Below are 14849 nucleotides of genomic sequence, written 5' to 3' on the forward strand. Positions count from 1 at the left end.
CCTGCATCAGCAAGCGTAGGATGGGATTCTCACACGATGAAGCATTGGGCGGCGTACTAACTAGCGTCGGGATACTAGAATAGGGTTCCAGAGATGGACGAGGATAGTGTCAAGTACAAACATGCAGTTTACGATTTCACGGGCATCTGGCTAGAGACGTTACCTTGGCTTCCCTTGTATAGCAGGCTAACATATATGTCCGTATGCGTATGTGGTTAGCTTGGGCCCGTGTGGTGATGATATGCAGGCAAAAGCCGCACTAGGGGGCAAAGTCACCATAGACTCGGTGTGTGCGCAGGCCATGTTGGGCTCTGCAGGTCGGTAAAGGCGTGTACTGGTAGATGGTGAGTGAGTTAGTGTTGTCGGAGAATTACTGCACGATCGCCGTGCAACGCAGTGCAATGCGGCTACTACGTGCGTCGGTGGTCGCGTCGCAGGCGACAGGTACCCGCTTGCATCCATGAGAGGAACAGGGATAGCCGTCATTCCGAATGGGGTAGCCAGCGTCCCTTGCAGACACACGAGTGAAGCCAGCAACCTGGTGCTGCGTGCACGAATCACGGCTTTGGCGCTACCGACGGCGTGTTCCCATTTGCTGCACATGGTGAACAATCGGCCCTTGGCTGCTCCCCTTAAAAGCGCCTCCAGTTGCCGGCTGGTCAGTGCAGCCGTCGGTCCATGGCCCTAATCACGCTGAAATTATGAAAATCAAAGGAACGCGCCCGCTATCTCTCACTTCTCGAGTCCTATTCTACTTGCCTAACCCATTGCCTCCCGGACACCAGACCAGATCCTACGGGACTCGCGCTGCGCCATACTTCACGCGTCCGGACATGTCCAGCACTGCAGCCAAGCTAAGGTAGCCCCCCCCCCAACACTGCAGGTAGCCATGGCTGTCGCTGCAGCTTCCCGGCCTGTCCCCCATGGGCAACGCTCGCCAACCCTCAGCGATGCGGGCATGATCCTGCCCGCTTTTGAACCCGACTTCGAACGTACTACTTCGCCCGTCTTGTTTATGGAGCGCCCCCCTTCGCCGTCGGATTTGTATAAGCATGCGAACTCGAGTCAAGTCAGATTAAGTTCAGCACCCCAGGGCCGGCGCCACGCCTCACAAAAAACAAAGTCGCCGTCGCTCTCCGCACAGTCCTCGCGCTCCACGCTGCGCAACATGAACGATTCAGAGGCGTCTACTAAGAGCATGTCTATCCGCCACGAGACGCTGACCTTGTCGCCCACCCACAATGCTGCAAATAGTCACTCTCCCAACCAGTGGCAAGGCCAGGACCAGCGCAAACTTAGTCCTACCACCAGCTCCGTCTTCAGTGAAGACTTTGAGCACTGGCCTGGATTTGATAGCCACGAAACCTTTGAGGATAGCGGCGTAGACCTCGAAGATCAGGAAAGGGGTGAGCGTTCTACAGCTGACGCCGACTCTGGTGAAAGCATGCGACACGAACGCTGGGCCGAGGACCGCAATAGTGGCAGTGATGAGGATGACGACCCGTACTCATCAGCAGCACTCAGCAGGAGGGCAGAGATTATTTTGGCCAATGCCAAGAAGAGGCTGAATGTATGTCTAGCCTTACTTGCACTCGATTCCATGCTCACTGACGATTGCAGGTCATGGAAGGAAATCTACGTGGTGCGCGAGAGTCGCTGGTTGTTTCACCCACCTTCAGCTCCAAAAGCGTGACTTCTGACCTGACACAACATATGGCCGCCAGCCGAGAACGCGACAGACGACTGTACGCCGGAATGGGGCCGATACCTCCACGCATCCACTCTTATCGGCAATCACTACTTTTGCCCAACGGCAACAACGGCCATTCACGAGGGTTGAGCGAGACGTCAGTACCGCTTCCCTTCACACCTTCGTATTCGTACATGACAAGGACTCTATCAAACAAGCGAGCATCGAGCGCAATTGGCCATACTAGCGGTCCATGGTCACCGGAAGGATATGGCCAAGGCCGATTTCCTATCAAGGAGTCTCGAAGCGTTGAGCACCTACGCAACCCCCGATCTACATGGAACAACACAGAACGAGAACATGCGGCGAGGTCCGCTTCAAGGAGCTCGAGATCTCCGCCTGGTCTGGAGACGCTACCAGAAGACGAGGACGCATCCAGAGTACCCCGATCAGCCTCTTCAGCTAGTAGTCTCCGTGACCAGATGAACGACCTCAAAGGCAGAATTTCCAGTTTGAAGCTGAAGGCGCAAGAGGATCATCTCCGACGCCGAAGCATCCAAAGCCTACGCGCGCCTAGCCCATTCACCGCTGCTGATCAATGGTATTCGGGATCACCCGCTAGCCAGGCCACTAGTCCTACCACTGCTAACGCAGGGTTGGGCATCACGACTGATCAACCGAACCGAAGCCTACTATACCCAACCGAACCAGACCGACCCCTGACTGCCACGACCACGCTCTCCCAGGAGCACGGCGAAAAGCTTGTGGCTGGCTTTCAAGATCAAAACGACGAGATTGATGGACACGTAGCGTCTTACGAGAGGAGTAAAGCGTACCAGGACAAATCTGAAGAAGTTGAGGAAGATGATACGGGTGATGCGGGTGACGCCGATTTTGTCTCTGTGTACGGCGATGAGACGGTCTACGAGGACGCGGTATACGAAATGCCTGTGACAGAACGGCATGAAGATCGAGTAGATGCTTTCGACTATGAGACATTTTTTCTGCACAGTGCCATGGGGACTTACAGCGTAGAGGACCGCCGATCTAGCACTAGTTCTGGTACCTCGACTGCTACCACGCGACCGGTAACAGCTATGCAGACTACGGGCGAGCTAAGCAAATCTGAAAAGAGGCTGTCGTTCCATTCACGGACCACGAGCGCGGATTCAGTCTCAACTGTAGCTACGTTTGCTACTGCAGCAGAAGAGCAAGATGACGACGAGGAGAACGAGCATATGGATCAGTTCTCGCAAGAAATTCTGTTTAATCAGAACCGCTCGCTGTCTCGCTCGGGCACGCAGAACGGCCTCTTGTCTCTCCGGTCCGACTCTGCGATCAACATGAGACGCGGTAACGGTTTATCACCCACTCACACGTCAACATCTCGCGGCTCGTCCTCGCCCGGAGAGCTTGCTAGCGGTCTTCAGACTTCGAGAATCTTTAGCATCCTGACCGAGGGTTCCAGAGACGAAGCCCGCCTAGCACTCAGCGAGGAAGAAACACAACTCATCTACAGCCTCGCTGCGAGTGTGCAACAAGTGTGCTCCAACCTGCAAAGCGCGTACGGCGAGGCATATGAGCGCAAAACCCTGCGACGACGACTTGACGAAGCACGCAAGATCCTCAACGGTGAGGACATATAAAACAACCAGCTCCTGTTACACTTTCTCGAAATCCTTTCTTCCACGCCGCAAAAACATACGGTAATGTCTATTTCGACTCAGCAATTTAGCGTATCTCGTCCACACTGCATGGACTTTGGCCGATATCATGTGTAATTTTGCAGACCCCGACGTGGAATTTTTCTGTTTTCTTTTCGTTGTTTACCTTTTCGACATTCTACTTGGGCAAGCTTCTTTTATACTTCGCTTGGAGGTCACGACTAAGGATAATTTCTTTTGATGTATTTGATACCCGGGGAAGGAATGGCGGGGGTCACGCCCTCTGTTAAATGTGGACACGTGTTCGCCGTATTGGCTGCAAGTACCTTCTAGCTCTACCGTAGATATCCAGCATGGCTGTCATGTGAGTGTGCATATGCAGGCAATTGGGCCAAAACAGACTAAAAATCACCATGTGCATCACTTTGGGTGTGAGTGGGTGAGTTGGCCAGTCGTCTGGGAGACACGGCGCACGACGTGCCCCTCCAGCGGCCGTCTCGAACCTAGACCCATGGGCAGATTCCGTACTTGGGGCCAGGTTGGGGGTTGACGCCCCACCAAACAGCGCGTCATGGCCGGGCTCGACAGTCTGAGTCTGGATAGATGCAAAATACAGTCTGGTGTGCGTTGTCCAAGTACCATGGGCCGCGACAGGCAGCGAAAGCGGCAGGCCTAATGCACGTCTGCGACGCGTGCAGCCCTTGCCGCGCTCTGCGATGGTTGTTGGGGAGCGGTAGGATTGGGCGGAGGGGGGCAACAGAGGACTGGCGGTGTAGAGGCCGTACGGGCTGGACATTGCAATTGCAGCTGCCAGCAGCACGGATACCCACAGTAAAGACTCCGCAATTGGCCCACCAGGGCGTGGCTGGAGGGATGCTAGACAGAGAAGGATGGGTTCCGAGAATACCTTGCTGCTTGTGCACCCGCCTCCAGACTGAAGCACAACACGGCATCATCCACGGGCGCATGCACACCACCTCGGCCCTAAGCCCCAAGTTTTTTTCCCGCCGAATAACTTTGGCCCGTCTCCCGCATCGCGCATCGTTTCTGCTTGCATTTGATTAGGTCTGATCTGATCTGATCTGATTCTGCCGACTCACCATCTCTGCTTGGATCAGCATTCGCACAACCTCATCGACCACCCGCGCCGACGACTGAATACCCCTCGAACTACGCCCCTCATTTGATTTTTGGAGAATCCGCCTGCTGGTCCGGGCGCGTGTGTGACGAGGTGGATGAAACGAACCGCAAGCTCCAACAGGCTTGGTGCGTCAGGAGGAGAGGCCATTCGACGCCGATAGCGATTGGCGTTGCGGAAACCGTCCATACACACCATCCAAGACCTTGTGACCACTCGCGACGCCCGTTCCCCTGCGTTCGCCTCTTACTCAAGCTGAAGCCGCAAACCTGCACGTCTGCAGTCTCCTGCATATCTTGCGCCCCCGACCGCGCCTGTCCTGGACTTTTGAGACTCGTCCCGTGTAATCCGCCCTGGATTGCATCGCCGTATCTGCTTGTTGCAGAGCGCCCTGATTTTGGCCTTGGTGTACTACGACTCCAGGGAGACGCACCAAGTCCCTGCAACAGCATACCACGGAACAAGTTACACTACACGAGCCGCCCGTATCGAATACAACGACATTTGCGGTTTCGCACAAGCGCTCATGTGCCTACCTCCGCCTTGCTCTTCCCATTTGCGCCTCTCACTTTCGCACAATGTCCCCTACCAGCTGTCCTCAGGTCGTCGTCGCCGCCGCCGCGCCATCTGCGAGACAAAAGACCCTGCCGCTTTCGAGGATTGGATCGGCTGATGCGACTTGGGATAGAAAGACCGGCATCTCACAATTCGAGAATGCTTCACCAGCAAGCGGCTATGCGCCGGTATGCATGACAGAATGCGCGTCTGAAAATGACCAACTTGTTGCTGATTTGTTTGATAACACTTTATATGCGATGCATCGGCTGGAACGCCGCCACACTGGAGAAAAGAGATCGAGCAGAAATTATATCTGGGTATGACGCCACTTCCTTGTTTGGTTTTTTTCCCCGCGATTTCCTCCCGATCCCTCCCCAACCCATGCTCCATTGTACTGCTGAAGATATTCGCGTATTTCTATCCGGTCGCCTTGTTCTCTAACTCTTACCCAGCGATACCATCTTGCAACCCGGTTGCCTGGCCTTCGTCCACACACCTCTGAGCATTCTCCACAATCATGGAGCCCATCACCTCGTACCCACGCATCCCCACCACCTTCATACGACGAGTCTATTGCAGATCTACCCCCAGACTATACCTCTACTGATACCCTTGCCGTTGCACAATCCCCCGCCTATACACCCTTCGACTCACTCAACCCTCCTTTACGCTCATATGCTCCAAAGTGTCCGCGCACAACTAAGAACTCATCACCGGGCTCTTCATTATTCTTCGACGCCAAGTCGTTGTACGTAGATATCGACTTCGGCTATAGTGAAGCTGGCGTCAAGTCACACGCAAAGAAGAAGAAGGCAACCGGCGCTGCAAAGAAGTCCACCCCTGCAGCTGCCCCAGCTGATGAGAGCAAAGGAGAAGAAGCCGCCGGTGGTGGCGATGGCGGTGGGGATCCTCCAGCAGATGGTGGGGCTGGAGGCGCGGACGGTGGAGACGGTGGTGGCGACAAGGGGAAGAAGAAGACGAAAAAGGAGAAAGAAGAGGAGGAACGCTTGAAGAAGGAAGAGGAGGAGCGTTTGCAGAAGGAAGAGGAAGAGCGCATAGCCAAAGAAGAGGAGGATCGAGTAGCGAAGGAGGAAGAAGAGCGTCTAGCAAAGGAGGCGGAGGAGGAAGCCGAGCGTAAGAAGAAGGAAGAGGAGGAAGCAGCCGCAGCAGCCGCAGCAGCTAAATCCACGATATCAATAACAAAAGCCGCAGCTGAGTTGAGCTGGGCAAATCCATCTCAAACTACTGATGACTGGGCATCGTTCGGTGCGGGCGCTCCCGGCAAAAAGAAGAAGGGCAAAAAGGGGAAGGTTTGTAGTTTCGGCTACGTAGTCAAATCTCGCAACGCGCTAATTCACGATAGACTACCGAAGCCGCACCCCCGCCCCCTCCTGAACCACCGGCAGAGCCAGCAACAACCTTCGACGACATTCTTCTTGACGAACCAGCTCCATCAAAGATTGACATGAACTTCGGCGACACTGCTGCACCAAAAGCTGGATCTGGATTCGGGCTTCCCGGACTTAGTAGCTGGGCTTCTGGCTGGGGTTCGGCAACCAAACCATCGGGTTGGGGATTGAATTCATCGGCAGTTGGCGCCAAGGATGCGAACGCGGATGGAGACAATCATTGGGATTCTTCGGATAAGAAAAAGAAGGACACAGGGTTTGACTTTGAATTCGATGCTTTCAAAGACGCGGAAGCTGCGCCGGTGATAACTGAGGACAAGCCGGTAGAGGACGATGGCTGGGCTTCAGGTGCTGCCACTGCAAAGTCAAAGAAGAAGTCGAAGAAAGGAATCCTGATTGACGACAGTGTACCAGAAGAGCCTGCTTCTGCCCCGGAACCTGAGAAGGAGGAAGGTTGGTCATCTTTCAGCTTTGGTAATACAAAGGAAAAGAAGAAAAAGAAGAAGGGTGCGGTTGAGGATAACCCTCCACCCCCAGAACCGGAACCAGAGCCTGAACCAGCAGAACCCGAACCCGAACCCGAACCCGAACCGCCAAAGGAAGAAGCTCCGGCTATAGATCCATTCGCGGGGCTCAGTAAGGCCCAGGCAAAGAAACTTAAAATCAGACTGGACAAGGAGGCCAAATTGAAAGAAGAGGAGGATGCCAAGCGCCAGAAAGAGGAGGAAGAAGCGGCTGAGCTTAGGCGTCAGGAAGAAGAAGAGGCGGAAAGAGTACGGTTAGAAGAGGAGGAAGCTGAGAAACAGAGATTAGAGGAAGAGGATGCGGCTGCTGCTGCTGCTGCTGCTGAAGCTGAGAAGAGTAAGAAGAAAGACGACGATATCTGGGCCGACTGGGGTGGTGCAGCCCCAACAGCTAAAAAGAAAAAGGGTAAAAGGGTGGCAAAAGAAGAGTTACCCCCACCGCCTCCTCCAGAACCTGAGGCGGTTCCTGATCCGGAGCCTCCTGTCACCGAAGAGAAGCCAACAGATACCTGGGATGACTGGAGCGCGACACCACCTGTCATGAAGAAGGGTAAAAAAGCGAAGAAGGGTACAGTTGTTGTACCTGAGGAGCCGATCGTCGAAGAGCCACCTCCACCTCCACCGGAGTCTGACTCGGTGCAAGAGGAAGAGAAGGGCGCTGATTGGGGCCTAAGTTCGATATGGGGTGGGTCAAAGAAGAAGAAGAAGAGCAAGGACGTTGAGTTGGTATCAATGCCTGCACCACCTGCACCGGTAATCGAAGAGGTAGCTCCTGTCCAAGAACCAGTTGATGTCGAAGAGCCGAAGGAAGATGATGAGGACGACTGGGGCGCGCCATCTTGGAGTAAAAAGAAGAAAAAGGACCCAAAGAAAGACGCGCCTATCGAGGTCATTGAGGATACTACGACACCCGTTCAAAAACCCGATGAGGACGATCCCTGGGGTAGCGCAGCCTTCAACATTGGCAAAAAGGCGAAAAAGGGCAAGAAGGGGCTCGTCCCACCAAATGTTCTTGTCCCACCGGGTGAATTTGAATCTGGAATTCCGCCGCCAAAAGAGATCGAAGCTCCTCCGCCTGCGGAAGAGGAAGACATCTGGGCTGTCCCAGCAACCACGTCAAAGAAGAAGAAGAAAGGAGAAGCGGCAGATGAAGCCCCAGCAAATGATCACTTTGAAGATTTGATTTCACTGGATGATCCACCACCAGCTGAAGAGCCGGTGGTAGAAGAGGTGCCAGTCGAGGAGAAGAAGAAGAGTAAGAAAGACAAAGAAAGCACAAAGTCAAGTAGTATGTGGGGCTCTTTGGGTGGATCGTCCAAGCCGCTCAAGAAAGAGACAAGTCTTGAAAAACGAGCTCGCGAGAGGCGCGAGAAGAAGGAACGAGAGGAGCAAGAACGTCTGGAGAAGGAGGCTGCCGAGAAAGAAGAGGAAGAGCGTCTTGCTCGTGAAGCCGAAGAAGCGGCAGAGCAGGCGCGTATAGAGGCTGAGGCTGAGGCGGCACGGATCGCAACAGAAGAGGCTGAGGCAGCTCGGTTAGCAGCGGAAGAAGAAGAGAAGAAGAAGCAGCAAGAAGAGTCTGCAGCATCGAAGCTCGCTGGGTGGGGAGCCAGCATATGGGGTTCATCCAAGAAGAAGGAAAGTGCCAAAGAGAAGAAAGCGCGTGAGAAGAAGGAGGAGCAGGAGCGGCTGGAGAAGGAGCGCATCGAGCGCGAGGAGCGTGAAGAACGGGAACGTCTCGAGCGTGAGGAACAAGAGCGCCTTGAACGTGAAGAGCAAGAGCGTCTAGAACGGGAGGAGCAGGAGCGTCTAGAGCGTGAAGAGCGAGAACGTCTGGAGGCAGAAGAAGCTGCTCGCGTGGCCGCTGAGGAGCAGGAACGATTGGAGCGTGAGGCTGCTGAAGCCGCTGAAGCTGCCGAGAGAGCTCAAAGAGAAGCTGAAGAAGCTGCAGCCAAGGCTAAGGAGGAAGCGGAAAAAAGTTCTGGATGGGGCCTCTTTGGTCTTACGAAGAAGAAAGAAACGACAAAGCAGAAACGTGAACGTGAAGCTAGGGAGAAAAAGGAGAGAGAGGAGAAAGAGGAGCAAGAGAGGCTAGAGAAGGAGGAGCAGGAGAGGCTAGAAAATGAAGCCAGAGAGGCTGCTGAAGCTGCTGAAGCTGCTGAAGCCGCCGAAGCCGCCGAGAAGGCCCAGAAAGAAGCCGAAGAGGCCGAGCTAGCTCGGGTTGCCGCTGAGCAAGACTTGGTCCTTGAGCCTGAGCCAGTTGTCTCCTCTAAGGATAAGAAGAAGAAAAAGAAGAGGGGCATCGTTGTCGAGGATGCTCCTCCACCACCTCCTCCGCCTCCTCCGCCTCCTCCGCCTCCTCCGCCACCCGCAGATGCTATGAACGACGACGACTTGTTCGATCTTGTAAAGGATGCAGACCCGAATGAGCTAATGGCAGAGCTCGAGAAGCCCACCAGGAAGGAAGAGAAGGAAGCAGGCGGTGGCTGGGGCAGTGCTTGGGGTATCTCTCTCCGCAAAACGAGAGTAGAGCCCAAAGTCCAAGTTCCCGTAATTCCTGAGCCTGAGCCTGAGCCTGAGCCGGAACCGGAACCGGAACCCGAGGCTGAGCCTGAAGCCGAGCCTGACCTTGACGAGCCGCTTCCCGAAGAGCTACCAGAAGTACCAGAACCCCCGGTTATAGAAGAGCCGCCTCCAAAGCAACTATCGCTCAAAGAGGAGAGGAGGCTGAAAAAGTCTAAGAAGCATCGACACGTTGAGCGAGAACCAGAACCAGAACCAGAGCAAGAGCCGGAACCAGAACCAGAACCAGAGCAAGAGCCGGAACCAGAGCCAGTGCCAGAGCCAGTGATAGAGGAAGCGGTCCCAGAACCAGAACCAGAACCCCCGGTAGTGGTTGTCGAGCGACCACGTAAAAAGCTATCGTCCAAAGAGGAGAAAAGGCTAGAAGAGAAAAGGCTGAAGGAAGAGAAGAAGCTGAAGAAGTCAAAGAAGTCAAAACATGTAGTGGAAGCCCCAATAGAGATCCCTGAGCCAGACCCAGTGCCCGTCGAAGAACCTGCTCAACGCTCGCCAGGAATAGGAGCTTTCCCTGACGATGAGGCGGAGATGCTGGACTTTGCTGACGCACCACCTCCTCCACCAGAGCTCGAAGAACCGGAGCCAGAAGCCGAGCCCGAGCCTGAAGCGGTACCAGAACCGGAGCCAGAACCGGAGCCAGTTGCTGTAGGCGGTGTCCTTGGAGAGCTCAGAAGGCTCAGGAAGTCTAAGAAGAGTAGCAAGTCAAAGGGTATGCCTTTTGTCGAAGCGCCTCCACCGCCCCCGGAGCCTGAGTTGGAACCAGAGCCCGAACCGGAGCTCGAACCGGAACCAGAGCCAGAGCCTATCGTCGAAGATGAGCCAGAGCCAGAGCCAGAGCCAGAACCTGAACCTGAACCTGAACCTGAACCTGAACCTGAACCTGAGCCCGTACCCGAACCTGTTATTGTGATCTCTGAGAAAAAACACAGAAAGTCCAAGAAGAGCAGCAAGACGAGAGCACCACCGCCGCCTCCACCCCCACCAGAGCCGGAATCTGAACCTGAGCCTGAGCCTGAACCAGAGCCAGAGCCGGAAGCAGAGATAGAGCCCATTGAAGAGGAAGCGCTCGAGGAAGCGGATGTGCCAGAGGAAGACGAGCCTGCTCCCGAAGACGAAGATGAGGCACCCCCAAAGCCTCCTACGCCACCTCCAGAGCCCAAGACAGAGTCACCTAGAAAAGCACGCAAAGCAGGTCGCAGTGGTCCTTCAGGGGGTTCGTGGGGTATTTTTGGTGCAGGTGCTACCAAACCCAAGACAAGGACAAGATCTGGTGGTGAGGAAGGTGCAAGCGGTGCAGCTGCCATCCGCACCAAACCAACGCGGACATCATCAACCAGGGACCAGGGTGATGCCAAATCACGCTCTTCAGGATCTGACAAGATGTCAAAGCCAATAGTGTCACGCTCCAAGACAGCCCGCGCCTCTACAGGGCTGGGTTCTATGTTTGGTGTTGCCGCAGCTGCCCCACCAATCCGCTCCAAGTCATATCGCGCCTCTACAACTCAAAAGGCAACGTCGCGTCGACCTTCCGTCGATCACGATGCTGCTATGATGTCACCACCACAGACAGACACAGATGCAAAGATGTCTTCGAAAGCAGTAAGGGTCATGGGTGTGAAGAGCTCATCGCGCAGAACAAGTACTAGGGATACAAGGGACAAGGGCAGAAGCAGAGGTGAGCCGTTCCCCGCCCATGACGATGCGCCTATTGGCCACCGCAGCCGTAAGCAATCACACAGAGCTAATCACAAGGCAGCTGTTCCAGACCCTTATCCCATAGACGATGAGCAAGACCTTTACGATGAGTCTCCTCCTCCGGAAATCCGACCAGAGCCATCGCGTCGCAAATCCAAGCGTGACTCAGCGCAACAACTTGAACCCTTGACTGCGCCGCCTAGCGCCGACGATCCTATCATCGTAGACTCCATGGACGTGGATGCGGCCCCAGCTGAGGCTGAACGACCTCGCCGGGAAAGAGAACGAGAGCGCGAACGACCACGTCGCGCGCGAGGCAACTCTGATGCCATGGGTACCCTTGCTGGCGTCGCAGGCACTGCTGCTGCTGTAAAAGGCTTCAAAGGCATGTTCGGACTTGGTCGCAAGAAGGCAGCACCAGAAGAGGCACCTCGAGAGCGTCGTCGCACTGCTTACGAGACCGAGGACGAGCGCAAACGTCGTAAACGATCGACGACGCGCGGTGGTATGACAGAAGACGAAGCGAAGCGACTTCGACACGAGCGCCGCAGTTTGCGACATGGGGAAGATGTCATGATGTCTGGCGCCAACGGTGGGGCTAATGGCAGCACCGACTATGATGCCGAGAAGGAGGCACGGCGGGCTGAGCGCAGGGCCAAGCGCGACGCAGAGAAAGGATCTCGTCGTGCTGAACTTGAAGAGGCAGAGGCCAAGGCTGAGCGTCGCCGTGAACGTGAGCGCGAAAATGAGCGTGCGACTCTAGCAGAGAAGAAGGCTCGCCAGATGGCCGAGTTGGAGCGTCGCAACCAAGAGGCCGAAGAACAACTGCGTCGCATCGCTGAGAAAGAGGAGCGACGAAAGGCACGAGGCAAGGCTCCAGTCGAGGACAAAGACCGCGAACACCGCTCTTCGCGCCGCAAAGAGAAGGACCGTGACGCTGCACGCCCGAAGAGCGAACGTCGTAGATCGCACCAGGACGAAGAAGCAGATCGTCGCCGCCGTCACGAAGAACGTCGTGCCGCTAGACGCAACTCTGAGTACCCAGTCCCGGTCCCCGCTGAGCCCATCACCGACTACTTCGACGAGCGCAACGGCGCTACACGGTCCAAGCATCGTAGCTCACGCCAGGCGGCTCGGGAAGAAGAAAACATGCCATACCTCAACAACAAGAGTGGCGATAAGACGTCATCGTGGGTCGAGTCTCTCTCCAACGAGCCACCACTGCCTCCACCCATCTCGGAGACAGTCTTGGATCCAGCCCCGGGCACACGCGAGATACCAGACGATGAAGAGACGCCGTCTCAGGACGAAGACATCCGCCTACGCATCGCTGGACGCAAGGGCCCTAAGCGCGACAAGGAGCGTGCGGAGCGTCGCAAGACTGAAGAGCGTGAGCGTGAGCGCGACAAAACGCATAAGCACAGTCGCCGAGCGAGCGAATTCGTGACCGCGAAGACGGGCGATGAAGACCGAGAGAGGAAGCGAGCGTCGAGGCGGGCGACGTATGCGCCCGCGTATGAAGAGGCGCCTGTCCGTACGTGGGACGGCAGGCCAGCAGTCGAAGGCACTGCTGCAACGGCAAAGAGAGGAAGTTGGTTCAAGAAGATTGCCGGTTTCTGAGTAAGCCCAGTCCCCCCTTTGGTCAAGTATGATTGAAATGTGCTCATGGTTTGCGATGGTGATGATGTATTGTTTTTGCTTTTTGCTTTTTTGCTTTTGGGTTGGAAACTTGTTCTTCTTCTTCATCTTGCTCGCACTTGCATTGCGCGGCGTTGGGTCTTGGTTCTTTGCCCATTCATTCATTCATTCATCCGTGCTTTTGACTTTAATGTCTTCATTTCGGATATGTCCTGTTTATTCTTTTCCATCACTTTTCCATCAGTCATTTATCAATTCTTGTAATAAACCCCTGGGTCTGGATACTCAAGCATTTGGAAAAAGGAGGGGGAAAGGGGAAAGCAGGAAAGGAAAATGGGTGGTTAGAGTCTCGTGTACTCGAGTGATTTCCTGGGTATGCTACACGGATTGGATTAGGCTGATTGAAACGTTCAGGATGAGATAGATACCCCACTTCAAATTTTTATGTAGCTTAGCGAATTGAAACAACATGTATTTTCCTTCTCACAAATATTACGCTGCATCGTCGTCATCAGAAGGGTGTGAGATACTTAACTGCCCTTGGTATATGAGGTTCTGCGTAAACCCCCAGCCATGACGCCTATCGCCAAACCATGCTAGTCTCCAAGGATGCTCTGATGGATTTGCAACCCAGTTGGACACTCTCCTCGGCTGCTCCCCGTTGTCTATATCATCGTAAAAGGCCGTTACAGGCCCAACTGTCACAGCTGTGCAGCCGCTCCCTCGACTCCTTCCTGGAGTTCCATATCGTCTTCATCGTCATCCTCCAGCTCTTCATCCTCTTCCTCAAACCCCGTCTCCATGTTCAACTTCTTCAGCCTGTCCTTCATCTCGTCCTTCTTGTCCGCCTGCCAACGAGCCAGCGCCGCCGCAGAGTGTACCTTGAAGCCGAAGACGCGAGGCTCGTATCGTCGTTGGGACTTTGGCGGGAGTACCGCGGGGTAGACTTGGAAGAGGATATTATGGAACGAGGTGCCAAAGTACGCTCCGTCTATTACGGCATGGCGCGAGGATTTAGGGTTGTAGAGGTCTTCGCAGCGGGCGCAGTAGAGTTTTACGGGCGAGGCGTTGGGCACGTCGGATTGGCCCATGGGCAGCAACGGTTGGGATTCACACATGACGCGGGGGCATTTTCCGAAATCAGACTTCTTGAACTTCTCGAGCTGTTGAAGATGATGTTGTTAGTTTGTTGTTTACTGGCATAGGAATCTCATTGACGAGGTTGTATGCGTACCATCTTTGCTAGACCCCTAGTTGTGACAATGTATCGAGCGTGTACCAAACCATATAGGTGCCGTGCCGACTTTTCAATCTGCTCGCGCATATCATCGTCGCAGTCAAAGTCGAAGACATCCGTTACAAGGTCGAGTGCATATTGGTAGTACTGGACTTCCGTGTTGAGGCCCGTCAAGTTGAACCGGTCGGTGAGGTATTCTTCGTCAATCTCGCAGAAGTATTCGTTTCCGCGCGATGATATAAACTATAGATGTGTTAGCTTCTGATCATGTGCATGTTCGTTATGTCTACGCTTGGTGGTGCCTGCCACTCCGGCCACGACTCGTGCCACCACAGACTGTTCAGGACCATGGACGGCTTCCAAGCATAATGAGTGATGTCGCCGTACTCATCAGCATCTTCATGGCGACACATGTATGCTGAGATATAGTCCTGGCGACCGCATTCCGGACTAGCGCATGGTCAGATGCGACAGGTAGTGAAGGGCCGACAGTCTATACCACGAGAAGAGCCACTTTTCGCCTGCAGTTGGATTGTACCAGACAACCATGATGGGCGAAGTATATCGTGCAATACCCAAGCTATGGTAGCAAGTCTTGTTGTAACGAGTATTGCTATAATTATGTGATGGAAGGGCAGAAAGATGAGGTACCTACCCAGTCTCGCCAGTAGCTTGTGTAGTCACTATCCGTCTCACTGTTAAAGTCGTCCATGTTGCGC

The 14849-nt window shown here is 54.6% G+C and overlaps 3 protein-coding genes across 3 annotated transcripts; 2 read left to right on the forward strand and 1 right to left on the reverse strand.

Annotated features, from left to right (window-relative positions):
* Window positions 1-889: 889 nt before the first annotated feature.
* On the forward strand, window positions 890-3336 carry PtrM4_012110 (uncharacterized protein; the record flags this gene model as incomplete). The annotated part of the gene is made up of 2 exons (XM_001931151.2): window positions 890-1570; window positions 1621-3336. 2 exons carry the CDS (start codon window positions 890-892, stop codon window positions 3334-3336), a joined length of 2397 nt encoding a protein of 798 aa, XP_001931186.1.
* Window positions 3337-10940: 7604 nt separating this feature from the next.
* PtrM4_012120 (Trichoplein multi-domain protein) lies at window positions 10941-12875 on the forward strand (the record flags this gene model as incomplete). The annotated part of the gene is made up of 1 exon (XM_066103041.1): window positions 10941-12875. One exon carries the CDS (start codon window positions 10941-10943, stop codon window positions 12873-12875), a length of 1935 nt encoding a protein of 644 aa, XP_065965243.1.
* A 719-nt stretch (window positions 12876-13594) lies between these two features.
* Window positions 13595-14842, reverse strand: PtrM4_012130 (SKB2, Casein kinase II, beta subunit; the record flags this gene model as incomplete). The annotated part of the gene is made up of 3 exons (XM_001931153.1): window positions 13595-14056; window positions 14128-14373; window positions 14786-14842. 3 exons carry the CDS (start codon window positions 14840-14842, stop codon window positions 13595-13597), a joined length of 765 nt encoding a protein of 254 aa, XP_001931188.1.
* Between the last annotated feature and the right edge of the window lie 7 nt (window positions 14843-14849).

This window comes from Pyrenophora tritici-repentis, chromosome 1 (assembly GCF_003171515.1).
Source record: "Pyrenophora tritici-repentis strain M4 chromosome 1, whole genome shotgun sequence".
NCBI lineage: Eukaryota > Fungi > Ascomycota > Dothideomycetes > Pleosporales > Pleosporaceae > Pyrenophora > Pyrenophora tritici-repentis.